The sequence below is a fragment of the Mobula hypostoma genome, chromosome 3 (assembly GCF_963921235.1).
Source record: "Mobula hypostoma chromosome 3, sMobHyp1.1, whole genome shotgun sequence".
NCBI lineage: Eukaryota > Metazoa > Chordata > Chondrichthyes > Myliobatiformes > Myliobatidae > Mobula > Mobula hypostoma.
In genome coordinates, this window is record NC_086099.1 from 171,873,387 (window position 1) to 171,887,656 (window position 14,270).

General features: G+C 40.8%; 1 protein-coding gene across 1 annotated transcript in view; it reads left to right on the plus strand.

Annotated features, from left to right (window-relative positions):
* LOC134344388 (cytoplasmic dynein 1 light intermediate chain 1-like) overlaps window positions 1-14,270 on the plus strand; it is a 97,975-nt gene that overhangs the window by 55,563 nt on the left and 28,142 nt on the right. Inside the window, exons 11-12 of the mRNA XM_063044093.1 lie at window positions 1,105-1,225; window positions 9,368-9,478. Coding sequence (XP_062900163.1) covers window positions 1,105-1,225; window positions 9,368-9,478 — 232 coding nt within the window. The remainder of the gene's footprint in view (window positions 1-1,104; window positions 1,226-9,367; window positions 9,479-14,270) is intronic.

The following is a 14,270-nucleotide window of genomic DNA, read 5'->3' on the forward strand; positions in this document are numbered from 1 at the left end:
CCAGTGGTTCACTGAATATGCATGGATATAACTGTCATTCTGTACCTGAATAGGAATCAGTTGTGACCTAGACTCTCCCTTCTTCACCTACCCCACACCGTTGTCAAGCATTATATCAATAAACCAAGTGACTTGGGAGTAAATCTCTGCTTATGCAACACAACACTGCTAAAGTATCTACGTTTTTGAGAGAAGAATTTGTAAAAGACTGTGTGTGAATTGGTTGCAGTTATTATTGTGGTGCTATTCATTTGCCAGCTGGAGACTAGAACAGGGGTAGGCAACCTTAAGCACAAATAATTTTCTAGCATGCATTATTCATTAATTTGAGGCAAAACATAACTAGATGTAGTTAAATGGATAATTCCCATATTTCAAGTTTTTTATGGCATTTATCTGGCCCACCGTCCGCTCATTAATACACGATCCGGCCCACAGAGGCAAAATGGTTGCCGACCCCTGGACTAGAATATTCTGCCACAATGTGTGCCCATTGCCAGCTTGACAATTTTTGTCCTTGTCCAATGCAGATGTTAGTCTTTATGAATGAAAATAAAGACCTGATTGGTTTCTGCAGCAGCCTTTGCTTTCCCTTTTTTCGATTGCTTCTGGGAAAACCAGTTCACATGTTTTTTTTTTAATTCTTTGCATGATTGTCATCCCTGCAGATTCTGAGATCTTTACTCTGACAATCAACTCACTGAGCACATTATCAAATTTTAATAATACTCTCAATACTTATGATATTCGTACCCAACTCTCCAGCAATGATCCCAAGGTCCATGCTGTTTCAGTTTCTGCTCTCACCCTGTCCCCTCCAAACAAATTCAGCATGGCCTTTATGGACCATTGGTACCCTCTCAGAATCACCCAATCTGGAAGTTGGCATTTTAACCTATACACAGTGTTGCATTAAAACGATGCCCAAAATCTAGGGCTTCACAGACCTTCCCTTTTGAGTTTGGGCAGTTAATATTGCTAGACTTCTAGACTACCTTGTGTACCAGAAATGTTCAAAATTCTTCTATAGGGGCACTTAGGCAATGAATCTTTCATACCTGCACTTTATTGTATATCCTGAAATCTTGTTTTGTCTTTGTTCAGGATTCCTCAACAAGAGTTGCTGGAGGTTCTCCAAGAACACCAAGTCGATCTGGAAGTGCCAATGTTGTTAATGTAACTCCTATTCCTGCAGGAAACAAAAAGATTGATCCCAATATCAAAGGTATTCCTGAAATACTTTTGTCATGCATTCATGCAGCACAAAAATTCCTGAGGTTTCCAACATAAGGCACAAAAACAAGCCCTTCAGCCCATGTTGATGTTTTGACCATCTACACTAATCCATTTACTTGCACTAGAACCATAACCTTCTATACCTTCCCTGTTTTTATCTCTCTAAATGCCACTGTCTGCGCATAATCTTTGTAACTGATTACACCAGCTCCTCTGGTGGAGGGTTCCAGATATCAATCACTGTGTAGAAGAACTCTCTCCTCAAATCTCCTTTAGAACTTCGTCCTCTCACCTTAAACTTATGCTCTTTTATTTTTGATACTCATTTCACAGGGGAAAAAGTTTTGACTACCTGGGGCTGGCTGGTGGCGCATGACATCGGTGCCAGACCCAGGAATGGAGGTTTCCAGTTTGGAAACCAGTCGGGTCCGCTCCCGAGTTGAGTGTCCGTGCCAGGTTGAGTGTCGAGATGGCAACTCGACCTCGTAAAATAAAGGGAAAACTATTGCGAAAATGTCTGTGTGAGGAGTGGTGCGCCACACAGTCTCTCTCTCTCGCTCTGCGCCTTGTGAAAAGCCATGTAAAAGGCATCAATACGGACGCACACAGACGCACACGCATGCAGGCACACGCCAAAAAAAAGATTTGACTACCTGACTACCTTTATCTCTGCCACTCAGTGTTATATTCTTTCATCAAGTCACCACTTACTCTACTTTGTTCCAGAGAAAACAAACGCATTCTATACAATCTCTCCCCATCACTAAAGTCATCCAACCCAGGCGGCATCCTGGTAAATCTTTGCACTCTGTCCGACACTATCACATCTTTCCTAGTGTGGCAACAGGAACCACAGACAATGAGGTTTCAACATAATGTTCTTTGCCTGCCCTATAAAGCACATCTACTTGTGCTGTTACTTTCAGGGAACAATAGGCATGTGGCCTTCAGTTTCCCTGTTCATCAACATTCCTTAGCACCCTACTATCTATTGGATATGTTATACCACTATTTGACTTCCCAAAGTGCATTATCTGGCTCTTGTTAGGATTAAATACTGTCTGCCAGTACTCCACCTAACTTTCCATCCGACTTATAACCCTGGACACACTTCTTCACTTTCCACTACACCACCAACTTTGTATAATTTTCAAACTCACTAACTATATGTCCTACATTCACATTATTAATATATATCATAAACAGAAAAGGGTCCCCTGTCAGATCAGGAAAAAAAAACTCCACCATTGTCTCCTATCACCAAGCCAATTTTGAATCCAATTCATTAGCTCACTTTAGATCCTGGGTACTTTAATCTTCTAGACCAACCTACTTTGTCAAATGCCTTACTAAAGTGAATTTAGACAACATCTTCCATTCCTGCTTTTATCATGATTCTTTACCTCTTCAAATAACTCAATAAAATTAGTGAGGCTGTATTTTCCACATTCTAAGGTATAGTGGCTTTCCCTAATCTGCCCCGCTTGTATACACAGTACTCCTAATACACGTAGTGACATGGAAATCTCCTTAAACTTTACTGCCAAGGAATTTCATTAACTCTTTTCACCCTTCTAATTTTCTAATTGTTATCCTATAGGTTCATGAAGGGACTTGCTTGGTTGTAGTTTCCTATAGTTGTTCTAGTTTTTTTTCACCCCTGATCAATTCTATGAACGTTTGTCATTCAGGTTTCACTAATTTTGCTATCTTTGTTTTTTACCCATACTGAATGTTCTGGTTCTGAACTCATGTTAATGCTCTTCTTAAGGACTTTCATTTGTCAAATGTTGTTTTTAACTGCAAGATCTCCTCCCAGTTTATTTTGCCAGGTCCTCTTAAGTACTATCAACATCAGCCTTCTACCCTCCCCCCCCCCCACCCACCTTTAGGACCCATGACTTGGGAATAAGCCTTACCTCTTTCTGTAATCACCTTGAAACTTGCAGAATTATGCTTACTATTTCCAAAACTTACACACCTGCATTTCATTCCCAAGGCCATCCTGTTCCCTGTTAGGACAATCTATTTATTGTCTCAGAGACAATCTTGGACACACTTAAACTGCATCCGATCTAAGCCCTTTGCACTTTTTTTTTTAAAGTGTCTTTGAAAATGTAGCACCACTTGCAAATCTATCTAATCCTCATCTATTAGTCATTTTTCTGGGATCAACCTGAACTGGACAAATTAAGTAAGTGATCAGAACAGTGGTAGCTGACATGTGATATGGCAAAAGTGAAGTATTACAAATATAATACAATTTTACATGTCCTGACTTTATTCATCATCCTTCTGTGTAGAGGTTAATGAAAGCCTCTGAAAAATATAAATATACCACATTTATTTGTTCCTTCGTAAGCTGCTAGTCACATCCTCAGAAAATTAGACATTTCCATATTTCCCATGATTTTTTGTATTCAAAGTGAACCCTTGCTAATTTTGCATTCTTTTCCAAGTTCTTGCAGCCCAGTTATTTGCCAGCAATTTATATTCTCTTTTACTTTGTCAATTGCTTGATCTTCCCTTGCCAAGTTCTAAAGTGATCCTAATCCTCAGACGTGCTACATTCTTACTAAGTTTATAAACCTCATCTTTTGGTTTAATATGACTTTCAATTTCTCCCGTAAGCTGTAAGCAGACTGATTTTCCTGTTGTGTATTTGTGCCTTAAAGGCATATATATTTCTTTTGCCTTGAACATTGGTCTTGCTTACCTGGGTGCTGGAAACTGCATATTAGCAGGCTCTTCCTCAATATCATTACCTTCCTATTTAGCTATAATCTCTGTCTAAAGTTTTGTCACAGTAACAATAGTACAATTTAGGTTATCCTGGACCTGTTAATATTTCATTTGGTAGTGTTTCAAGTGACCTTAGGCAGACTCTGAAAGTGTACCTTCAATGTGCAAACTTCAAAATGTCTAAAATTGACTAATTCTTGAAGCAGCATTTGAGGAATACAAGGGGAAGTATCAGCAAAGCAAAACAGAAAATGAAGAGCAGTGAGAGTCATAGAGGTATAAAACAAAAGTGGAGTAGAATTTGTTGAATATGAATAGATATTGACAACATCAAAGAATCAGTGAAGTTGGAATAACAATTGCAGCAAGATACCATAAGACAGAGGAGCAGAATTGGGTATTCGGCCTGTCAAATCTGCTCTGCCATTCAATCGTGATTGATATATTTTCGCTCTCAACCCCATTCTCCTGCCTTCTCCCTGTAACCTTTCACACCCTTGCTATTTCAGAACATACCAATCTCCACTTTAAGTATTCCCAATGACTTGGCCTCCACAGGCATCTGTGGCAGTGAATTCCACAGATTCACCACTCTCTGGCTAAAGAAATTATTTTCTATCTCTGTTCTAAAGAAACATCCTTTTATTCTGATGTTGTGCCCTCTGGTCCTAGACTCTCCCACTTTTGGAAACATCCTCTCCACATCCACTTTCTCTAAGCCTTTCAATATTCGATAGGCTTCAATGAGATCCCCCTTCATCCAGATATCCCTCTAGACTCCAGTGAGTACAGGCCCCGAGCTATCAAACACTCCTCAATGCCAGCACATCCTTTCTTGGATATTGTGTCCAAATCTGCTCACAATGCTATAAATGCAGTCACCCAGTGCCTTATAAAGCCTCAGCGTTACATCTTTGCTTTTATATCCTAGTACTCTCAAAATGAACAATAATATTGCGTTTGCCTTCCTTATTCCCAATTTAACATGCAAGTTAAACTTCAGGAAAACCTGCACTGGGACTCTGAAGTCCCTTTGCACCTCCAATTTCTAAATTGTTTTTCAATTTTGAATTCACTCTCTATTTAGAAAATAGTCTGTACTGTCATGTGTCATTCAGCTTGTTCTTCTAAATATAAAGAAACAGACTACAACAAACTCAGAGTGAATCAAATTATAAGGGCATTTACTACTTGCAAGGGAAGTCCTCCTCCATAGTTATCAGTAGGTAACTTCAATCTTACAAATCAATCAAAACGGATCATTTTTATGCGTTTACAGAGTCCAGTAATTCATCAACTTCATCTCTTTGAGGTCGTTCCATCTGTTAATTGCATTCCTGTCTTATCTCACATCCATCTTAAATAAGCCATATTTGTCTGAGATTTCTCCGCCCAACAGCAATGTCCTGTTTTCCTCTGCTTTCAGTCATGCAATATCCAAACACTCCCTGCTATAAATCACGCCGTTTGCAAGCACATCCAAACACATCAGCAAACCTGCAAAGCACTCTGGGATCACACAGGTTCCATTTTGTCACATTACATTTTACAAAAGTTATAAATTCATAAAACCTTCAGGGTTACAGGTATATTTCCACAGTACTTTTCTTCCTTCTACCAAAAGTGCACCTACCACTTCTTTGCCCAATCTCCTAGTCTATCCAAGTCCTCCTGCAGATACCCTGCTTCCTCATCACTACCTACCCCTCCACTTACCTTTGTGTTGGCCACAAAACCATCAATTCCTTCATCCATATCATTAACATACTGTATAATGTGAAAGATAGGGGACCCAATACCAACTCCTGCAGAACACCACTAGTCAGTGGCAACCAACCAGAAAGGTCCTCCTTTATTCCCACTCTGTCTTCTGCCAGTTAGCTAGTCTGCTATCTATGCTAGTATCTTTCCTGTAATACTATGAGGTCTTACCTTGTTTAGTAGCCTCATGTATGGCACCTTGCCAAAGGCCTCCTGAAAATCCAAGTTAGCAACATCCACTGGCTCTCCTTTGTTTATCCTGCTTGTTATTTCCTCAATATATATTTGTCAGGTAAGATTGTACATTAAGGAAACTATGCTGACTTCAGCCTATTATGTGCCTCCACCTTCCCCAAAACATCATTCTTAATAATGAACTCTTAACATTTTCCAACCACTGAACTCAGGGTAACTGGCCTATAATTCCCTGCATTTTGCTTCCCTCTCTTCTTAAAGAGTGGAGTGACATTTGCAATTTTCCCATCCTCTGGAACAATTCCAGAATCTAATTATTCTTGAAAGATCACTACAAATCCTCCACTATCTCTTCAGTTACCTTTTTGAGAACCCTGGGGTGTAGTCTGTCTGGTCCAGGTCACTTACCTACCTTCTGCTGTTTCAGCTTCCCAAGCACTTCAGTTTAATAATATTGACTAAATTCACTTCTGCCCCGGCACTCTTGAATTTTTGGTGGGCTGCAGGTGGGTTTCACAGTAAAGACTTGCTCAGAATGCTTATTCAGTTCATCCACTATTTCTTTGTTCCCCATTATGACCTCTCCAGCATCATTTTCCAGCAGTTCAATGTCCACTCTTGCCTCTCTTTGGTATCCTCTTTTATAGTATTGTCTAGTTTAACTTCATATTTCATCTCTTTTCTCCTTATTGTTTACAGTTGCTTTCTGTTGGTTTTTCAAAACATCCCAATCCTCTAGCTTCCCACTAATTTTTGCTATATTATATGCCCTTTCTTTTGCTTTTCCTTCCCTTGTCAGCAACAGTTGCCTCAACCTCCCTTTAGAATACTTCTTCTTTGAGATGAACTAATCCAGCGCCTTCTGAATTACTCCCAGAATCTCCAGCTACTGCTGCTGCTGTACCGTCACCCCAGCTAGTGTCCACTTCCAAACAGCTCCTCTGTAGTTACCTTTACTCAACTGTGATACTGAAGCATCTGCTTTTAGCTTCTCCCTCTCAAACTGCAGGGTGAATTATATGATATTATGATCATTACCTCTAAGGGTTCATTTACCTTAAGCTCCTAATCAAATCTGGTTCATTACAGCCAGTCCAGAATTGCCATTTCCCTAGTGAACTCAACCATAAGCTGCTCTAAAAAGTCATTTCGTAGGCATTCTACAAATTGCTTCTCTTGGGTTCCAACACCAGCCTGTTTTTTTCCAATTTACCTTGCATATTGAAATCCCCAATGACCATTGTAACATTGCCTTTTTTGATATGCTTTTACTATCTCTCATTCTCATTGATGCCCCACATCCTGGCTACTGTCCAAAGGCCTGTATATGACTCCCATCAGGGTCTTTTTGCCCCTGAGATAGGAACATGCCTGCCCTAGCTCGCAGAGTCAGCTCCAGCAGACCGGGCGGGCGAGATCTACAGTGAGATCCAACAGCCAGGAAGGCAATACTGCAACACTGTGGAGAGCGAAGGGTATGACAAGGCACAGAAGATGCCATGGTCATCTCCTGCAATCAGGGAAGACCACAGTTTGAGAGTTTATTTGTGCCACTGGACCCAGACTTCTGAGGTCGATTGAGTGGAACTACTCTGGTGCAATAGCTTTTCCACTTTAAAAACTTCTTGTAGAGTTTGCCTGTTATCGTTGGACACTATAGACAACCACCACATTATTCTGGAGTACTCCGTACCCTCTCCTTCATTCTCCTTCCCTTTTACAGTATCTCCATGTTGAACCCCATACTATTTATTTTAAAGCCCTATCCACACCGCTAGTTATACAATGCACCAGGACCCCCATCCCAGCATGGTTCAAGTAAAGCCTGTCCCATTGGAACAGCTCCCTCCTTCCCGAATACTGGTGTCAATGTCTCACCAATTCAAACCCACTTCTCCCATACCAATCATTGAGCCACACCTTTAACTCAGATCTTATTAACCCCATGTCAATTTGTACATAGCTGAGGTAATAATCAAGTATATTACCTTTTATGTTCTGCATTCTAATTTACTCTCTAGCTGCTCAAATTCCCTCTGCAGAACCTCTTTTCTTGTTCTTCCTACAATGTTGGTACTTGCATGGACCACAACAATTGGATCTTACCCCTCCCACTCTAAAATTTCTCTGTCCGTCACATGAGCTGTCCCCAACTTGAACATCAGCCAGACAGCACAGTTTTCAGGACTGTTGATTCCTCCAACAGCAAATTGTGGGTTTTTTTTCTCCTCCTTACTATACTATCCCCAATTACCATTCTCTTCTCTCCACCCTCTTGAATGGCTCCCTGGACCATGATGCCACGGTTTGGTTGCTCATCCTTCCTAAGCCTGCTCTCCCATCCACACATGGAGCAACAATCTCAGACTTGTAGGGCAAGCTTAAGGGCCGAGGCTCATCCAGCACAACCTTTTGGATCCCTCTCTTGTTTTACTCACAGTCAAATGCTCTTGTCTGTGGTTACACACTAAATTTGAAGTACTTCATCTAATGGATGTGATTGCCTCCTGAAACAGTGTCCAGGAAACTCCTCCCTGATGCATCTCAGTGTTTGGAGCTCAGATTCCAGTTCATCAACTTTGAGCCTGAGTTCCTCAAGCAATGGACATTTGTTGCAGATGTGGGCAGCAGGAACCACAGTGGGATCCATCAGTTCCCACATCATGCAGCAACAACACATTACCTGATTCTGCACTCCTATTTTATTAAAATTGTTGCAATTTGTATCTTTTTAGTTAGCTGCCATAAATAAAAATAAAATCCTTCCTTGCCTTTTCACTTACTCCTTGCCTGTGCCTCCTTGTAGAGTCAGAGCCTCAGAGCGTTGACTCCTGCACTGGCTCTCACAAACAATGGTTGCTCCAAAATGGTCCCTGGACCTTGACCTCTGCCTCTCCTTGCCAATACCCCATTTCTCCACTCTAACTGTCTACTGGCCAGTTTGTTGGAAATGAACTCAGTCCTTTTCTAAAAATGATTTTTTAAAATCTTTGGTTGTTAATTTCCTCAAACTGAATATATATCTATTAAGTTCCTCAAACTGAATATTTTAAACTTCATTGTGCATTTCTTGAAATGAAAGTTACAGCCAACTGGGCTTCATGGACAAATGTGTACACTAAATTTTTGATCTAAGTCTGTGATTGTTCATGTCAATAAATTCCTCTAAATGCAAAGCAAAACAGCAATGCTGGCGATGTACAGAAGGCTAGGGAACATCTGTAAGGTGACAAATGGTGAACTTTTCCAGTCAAAGACCTTTAACTTGTTTCATAGAGTTAACTTTTTAGAGTAAACTCCTGTTCTCTTTCCACTGATATTACTTGGTCTGAGTGTTTCAAGCATTTTTATAATAGCATAAGATGCTTGAAATGATCTGGCAAATTACTATTCTAATTTAGAATAATCCCCTTTTTGTATTTTGCACATATAGGAGCTGCAAGTGAAGGTGTTCTGGCAAATTTCTTTAACAGTCTTCTGAGCAAAAAGACAGTCTCTCCTGGAGGAGGTGCTGGTAATTTGCAGGGTTCGGTAAAGAAAGGTGGTAAGCAATTAATTCACTCTTTGAGACATCTTAACTGTTGAGGTTTACATACTGTGATAACACTTGCAAAGTATTTTGGATGGTATTTTAATTTTTGATTAATTTGGGCATTTTGTACGATACAAGTATAAAAGATTTGTACAAATGCATTAGAGATTAACATACAAATGTATTTTTATGCAGTATAAGACTGTTAAAAGCTTATCCTTTTAAGGAAAACCATTTTGCAATGTTATTCAAAAAATATTCTTTGGGATTTTATCATAGGATTTTTATATCAGGATTTCTGGGATCTTTTGATGAAGGATTATTACTTTAATGAAATCTGGATGGTTTAGGTGATCTGTGTTAGAATATTCCTGCATTTGAGTCCTGTCCACTGTTCAAACATAGCAATAGTGCTATTGATTTGGAGCAATGAAAGGATAGTGCATTTAAAACTAAAAACAGGCTCAAGCTGCTGGTAGGTTGCTTACATTTTTAAAAATCTCACTCTCAATTCTCTTTGACAGATAATCAACCCTCTCCTGAGAATGAGTTACTCAGTTGAATATTTGAATAATGATAATCCCTCAAATTTTAGAATGTAGAACAGTACAATACAGTACAGGCCTACAATGTTGTGCTGACTTTTTAACCTACTCCAAGATCAATCTAACCCTTCCCTCCCACATTTTCATGTACCTATCTAATAAGTCTCTTAAATGTCCCTAAACACGAGATGTTGGAAATCCAGAGTAACACACACAAAATGCTGGAGAAACTCAGCAAGTCAGGAGGCATCTAAGAAGAATTAACAGTTGTCATTTCAGACCAAAACCATTCAATAATACTGGTACTTGGACCAAAATGTCAACTGTTAATTCCACCCCCCCCCCCCAGATGTTGCCTGACCTGCTGATTTGTGTGTAGCACTCTTAAATGTCCCTGATGTACCTGCCCCTACCACCATAAGACCATAAGACAAAGGAGCAGAAGTAGGCCATTCGGCCCATCGAGTTTGCTCTGCCATTTTATCATGAGCTGATCCATTTTATCCTATTTAGTCCCACTGCCCCGCCTTCTCACCATAACCTTTGATGCCCTGGCTACTCAGATACCTATCAATCTCTGCCTTAAATACACCCAATGACTTGGCCTCCACTGCTGCCCGTGGCAACAAATTCCATAGATTCACCACCCTATGACTAAAAAAATTTTTTCACATTTCTGTTCTGAAAGGGCGCCCTTCAATCCTGAAGTTATGCCCTCTTGTGCTAGACTCCCCCATCATGGGAAACAACTTTGCCACATCCACTCTGTCCATGCCTTTTAACATTCGAAATGTTTCTATGAGGTCTCCCCTCATTCTTCTAAACTCCAAGGAATACAGTCCAAGAGCGGACAAACGTTCCTCATATGTTAACCCTCTCATTCCCGGAATCATTCTAGTGAATCTTCTCTGTACCCTCTCCAACGTCAGCACATCCTTTCTTAAATAAGGAGACCAAAACTGCCCACAGTACTCCAAGTGAAGTCTCACCAGCGCCTTATAGAGCCTCAACATCACATCCCTGCTCCTATACTCTATTCCTCTAGAAATGAATGCCAACATTGCATTCGCCTTCTTCACTACCGACTCAACCTGGAGGTTAACTTTAAGGGAATCCTGTACGAGGACTCCCAAGTTCCGTTGCATCTCAGAACTTTGAATTCTTTCCCCATTTAAATAATAGTCTGCCCATTTATTTTTTCTGCCAAAGTTCATAACCATACACTTTCCAGCATTGTACTTCATTTGCCACTTCTCTGCCCATTCTTCCAATCTATCCAAGTCTCTCTGCAGACTCTCCGTTTCCTCAGCACTACCGGCCCCTCCACCTATCTTCGTATCGTCAGCAAACTTAGCCACAAAGGCATCTATTCCATAATCCAAATCGTTGATGTACAATGTAAAAAGAAGCGGCCCCAACACTGATCCCTGTGGAACACCACTGGTAACCGGCAGCCAACCAGAATAGGATCCCTTTATTCCCACTCTCTGTTTCCTGCCAATCAGCCAACACTTTATCCACGTATGTAACTTTCCCGTAATTCCATGGGCTCTTATCTTGTTAAGTAGCCTCATGTGTGGCACCTTGTCAAAGGCCTTCTGAAAATCCAAATATACAACATCCACTGCGTCTCCCTTGTCTAGACTACTGGTAATTTCCTCAAAAAATTGTAATAGGTTTGTCAGGCAGGATTTTCCTTTAAGGAATCCATGCTGAGTTCTGCTTATCTTGTCATATGCCTCCAGGTACTCTGTAACCTCATCCTTGACAATCGACTCCAACAACTTCCCAACCACCGATGTCAAGCTAACAGGTCTCTAATTTCCTTTTTGCTTCCTTGCCTCCTTCTTAAATAGCGGAGTGACATTTGCAATCTTCCAGTCTTCCGGAACCATGCCAGAATCTATCGACTTTTGAAAGATCATCGCTAATGCCTCTGCAATCTCCACAGCTACTTCCTTCAGAAGACGAGGGTGCTTTCATTCTGGTCCAGGAGATTTATCGACCTTTAGCCTATTCAGCTTCCTGAGTACTTTCTCTGTCGTAATTGTGACTGCGCACACTTCTCTTCCCTGCCACCCTTGAGTGTCCGGTATCCTGCTGTCTTCCTCAGTGAAGACTGATGCAAAATAAATGGCAGTGCATTTCACACACCTACCTCTGACAACCCCTATACTTTCGTCCAAACACATTTATAGAATGCCCCTGCTTATTAGCCTTTTCCACACTAGGGAAAAAGTCTCCACCTATTCTCTCTGTCTATGCTCTTATAGTCTTATACACCTCATTCAGGTCACCTCTCATCCTCCTTCGCTCCAAAGGAAAATGCCCTAGCTCACTCAGCTTATCCTCATAAGATATGCTCTCTAATCCAGGCAGCATGGTAAGTCTTTCTAAAGCTTCTCTATCCTTCCTATAATGAGGTAACCAGAACCAAACACAACACTGCATGTGTAGTCTACTGAGGGTTTTATTGAGAGCTACGGCCTCGCAACTTTGAACTCAACCTCCAATTAATGAAGGCCAACACACCTTGTGCCTCCTCAACCTCCCTATCACCCTATCTATCTCACTTTGAATAAAAGTATCCTGAAGAGGTTGAAGAAAATAAACAGCCAAATAGAGGCAAGGACTGCAAGAAACAGCATCATTACCATTTCCAGTACCATTTATAGGCCTGGCAGACTGATTGCATCTTCCTATCCTGGCCCACCCTGCTAATCTTTCTCCATCCCAACTCTATTTCATGCCCGTCTTCTGTCAGCTCTGGCTCTCCAATTTCTTTTTTTTTAAAACCACCAATCCTTCTCCATTCACACCTCCTTCTCCTAGTAACTCTCACTAGCTATAATACAAAATTCAACCACAAATTATTCTGCTTCAGCCTCCAAGTGTTTTAAAATGGTGGTCCCGAATAATACACTATCTATTGTCTACATTGGGTCTTTTCACATAGTGTTGATTAACTGGAATGCCTTTGATGTGGTTGTCTTTAAATCAGGGGTCCACGCACCCCTTGGTTAATGGTAGGAGTCCAGGGCATAAAAAGGGTTGGGAACCCCTGTTCTAAATGAACCGTCACTATATATGTTGTCCAACTGGGATGGTTCCTTAAAATTCAAATGTCATGAATTATGTCATTTCTTGTGCTGAATTAACCTGGTCAGCTTTTATCAGATGTAGTGAGTTAATGTTATATTTTCAGTACTTATGTTTGAATTCATTTAGATAATTTCCTTATCAACTTTCTAATAACTTGTGCATTCAAATACAAAAAATGCTCCAAATTCAAATCAGATTTATTATCACTGACACGTGACATGAACTTTAATTTTGAGCAGCAGTGTAGTGCAATGACATAAAAATTTATTAAAAATATCAAAGGTTATAGGGAGAAGGCAGGAGAACGGAGTTGAGAGGGAAGGTAAATCAGCCATGATCAAATGGTGGAGCAGGCTCAAGGGCCTAATTCAGCTCCTGTGCTTAATGGTCTTATTTACAAAAATAAATGAAGAAGGCATTTAAAAATAAGAATGAAGAGAGGGTGTTCATGTGTTCAAGGACTATTCAGAAATCTGTTGTCAGAAGGGAAGAAGCTGTTCCTAAATCATTCTCTTCTCTCTGATGGTAGAAATGAGAGGGCACGGCCTGGGTGGTGAACGTCCTTAGTGATGGATGCTGCCTTCTTGAGGCACCACCTTTTGAGGATGTCCTCAATGGTGCGGAGACTTGTACCCATGATGGAACTGCCTGAACCTACACCCTTGGAAGCCGCCTATGTTTCTGTGCATTTGAGCCTCCATATCAGGCTGCGATGCAACCAGTCAGAGTGCTTTCCACCATACATCCACAAAAATCTGTAGGAATTTGGTGACACACAAAACTCTTCATTTCCTAACAAAGTAAAGCCAATGGCATGCCTTCTTTGTGATTGCATTAATGTTTTGAGCTCAAAGACGTTGACACGCAAGAACTTGAAGCTGCTCACCCTTTACGATGCTGATTCGTCAGTTAGTACTGGTGTATGTTCTCCCAACTTCCCCTGCCTGAAGTCCACAGTCAGGTCCTTGGACCTGCTGTCATTGCGTGCAAGGTAGTTGTGGCACCACTCAACTAAGATTCTACCAATAGCAGTGAAATACAGTATAGATAGTGAATTGTGCTAAGCAGCACAATCATGGGAGTAGAGCAGTGGGCAAAGCACACGTCCTAAAGGTGTACCTGTGTTAATAGTCAATAAGGAGATGTTACTACCAGTG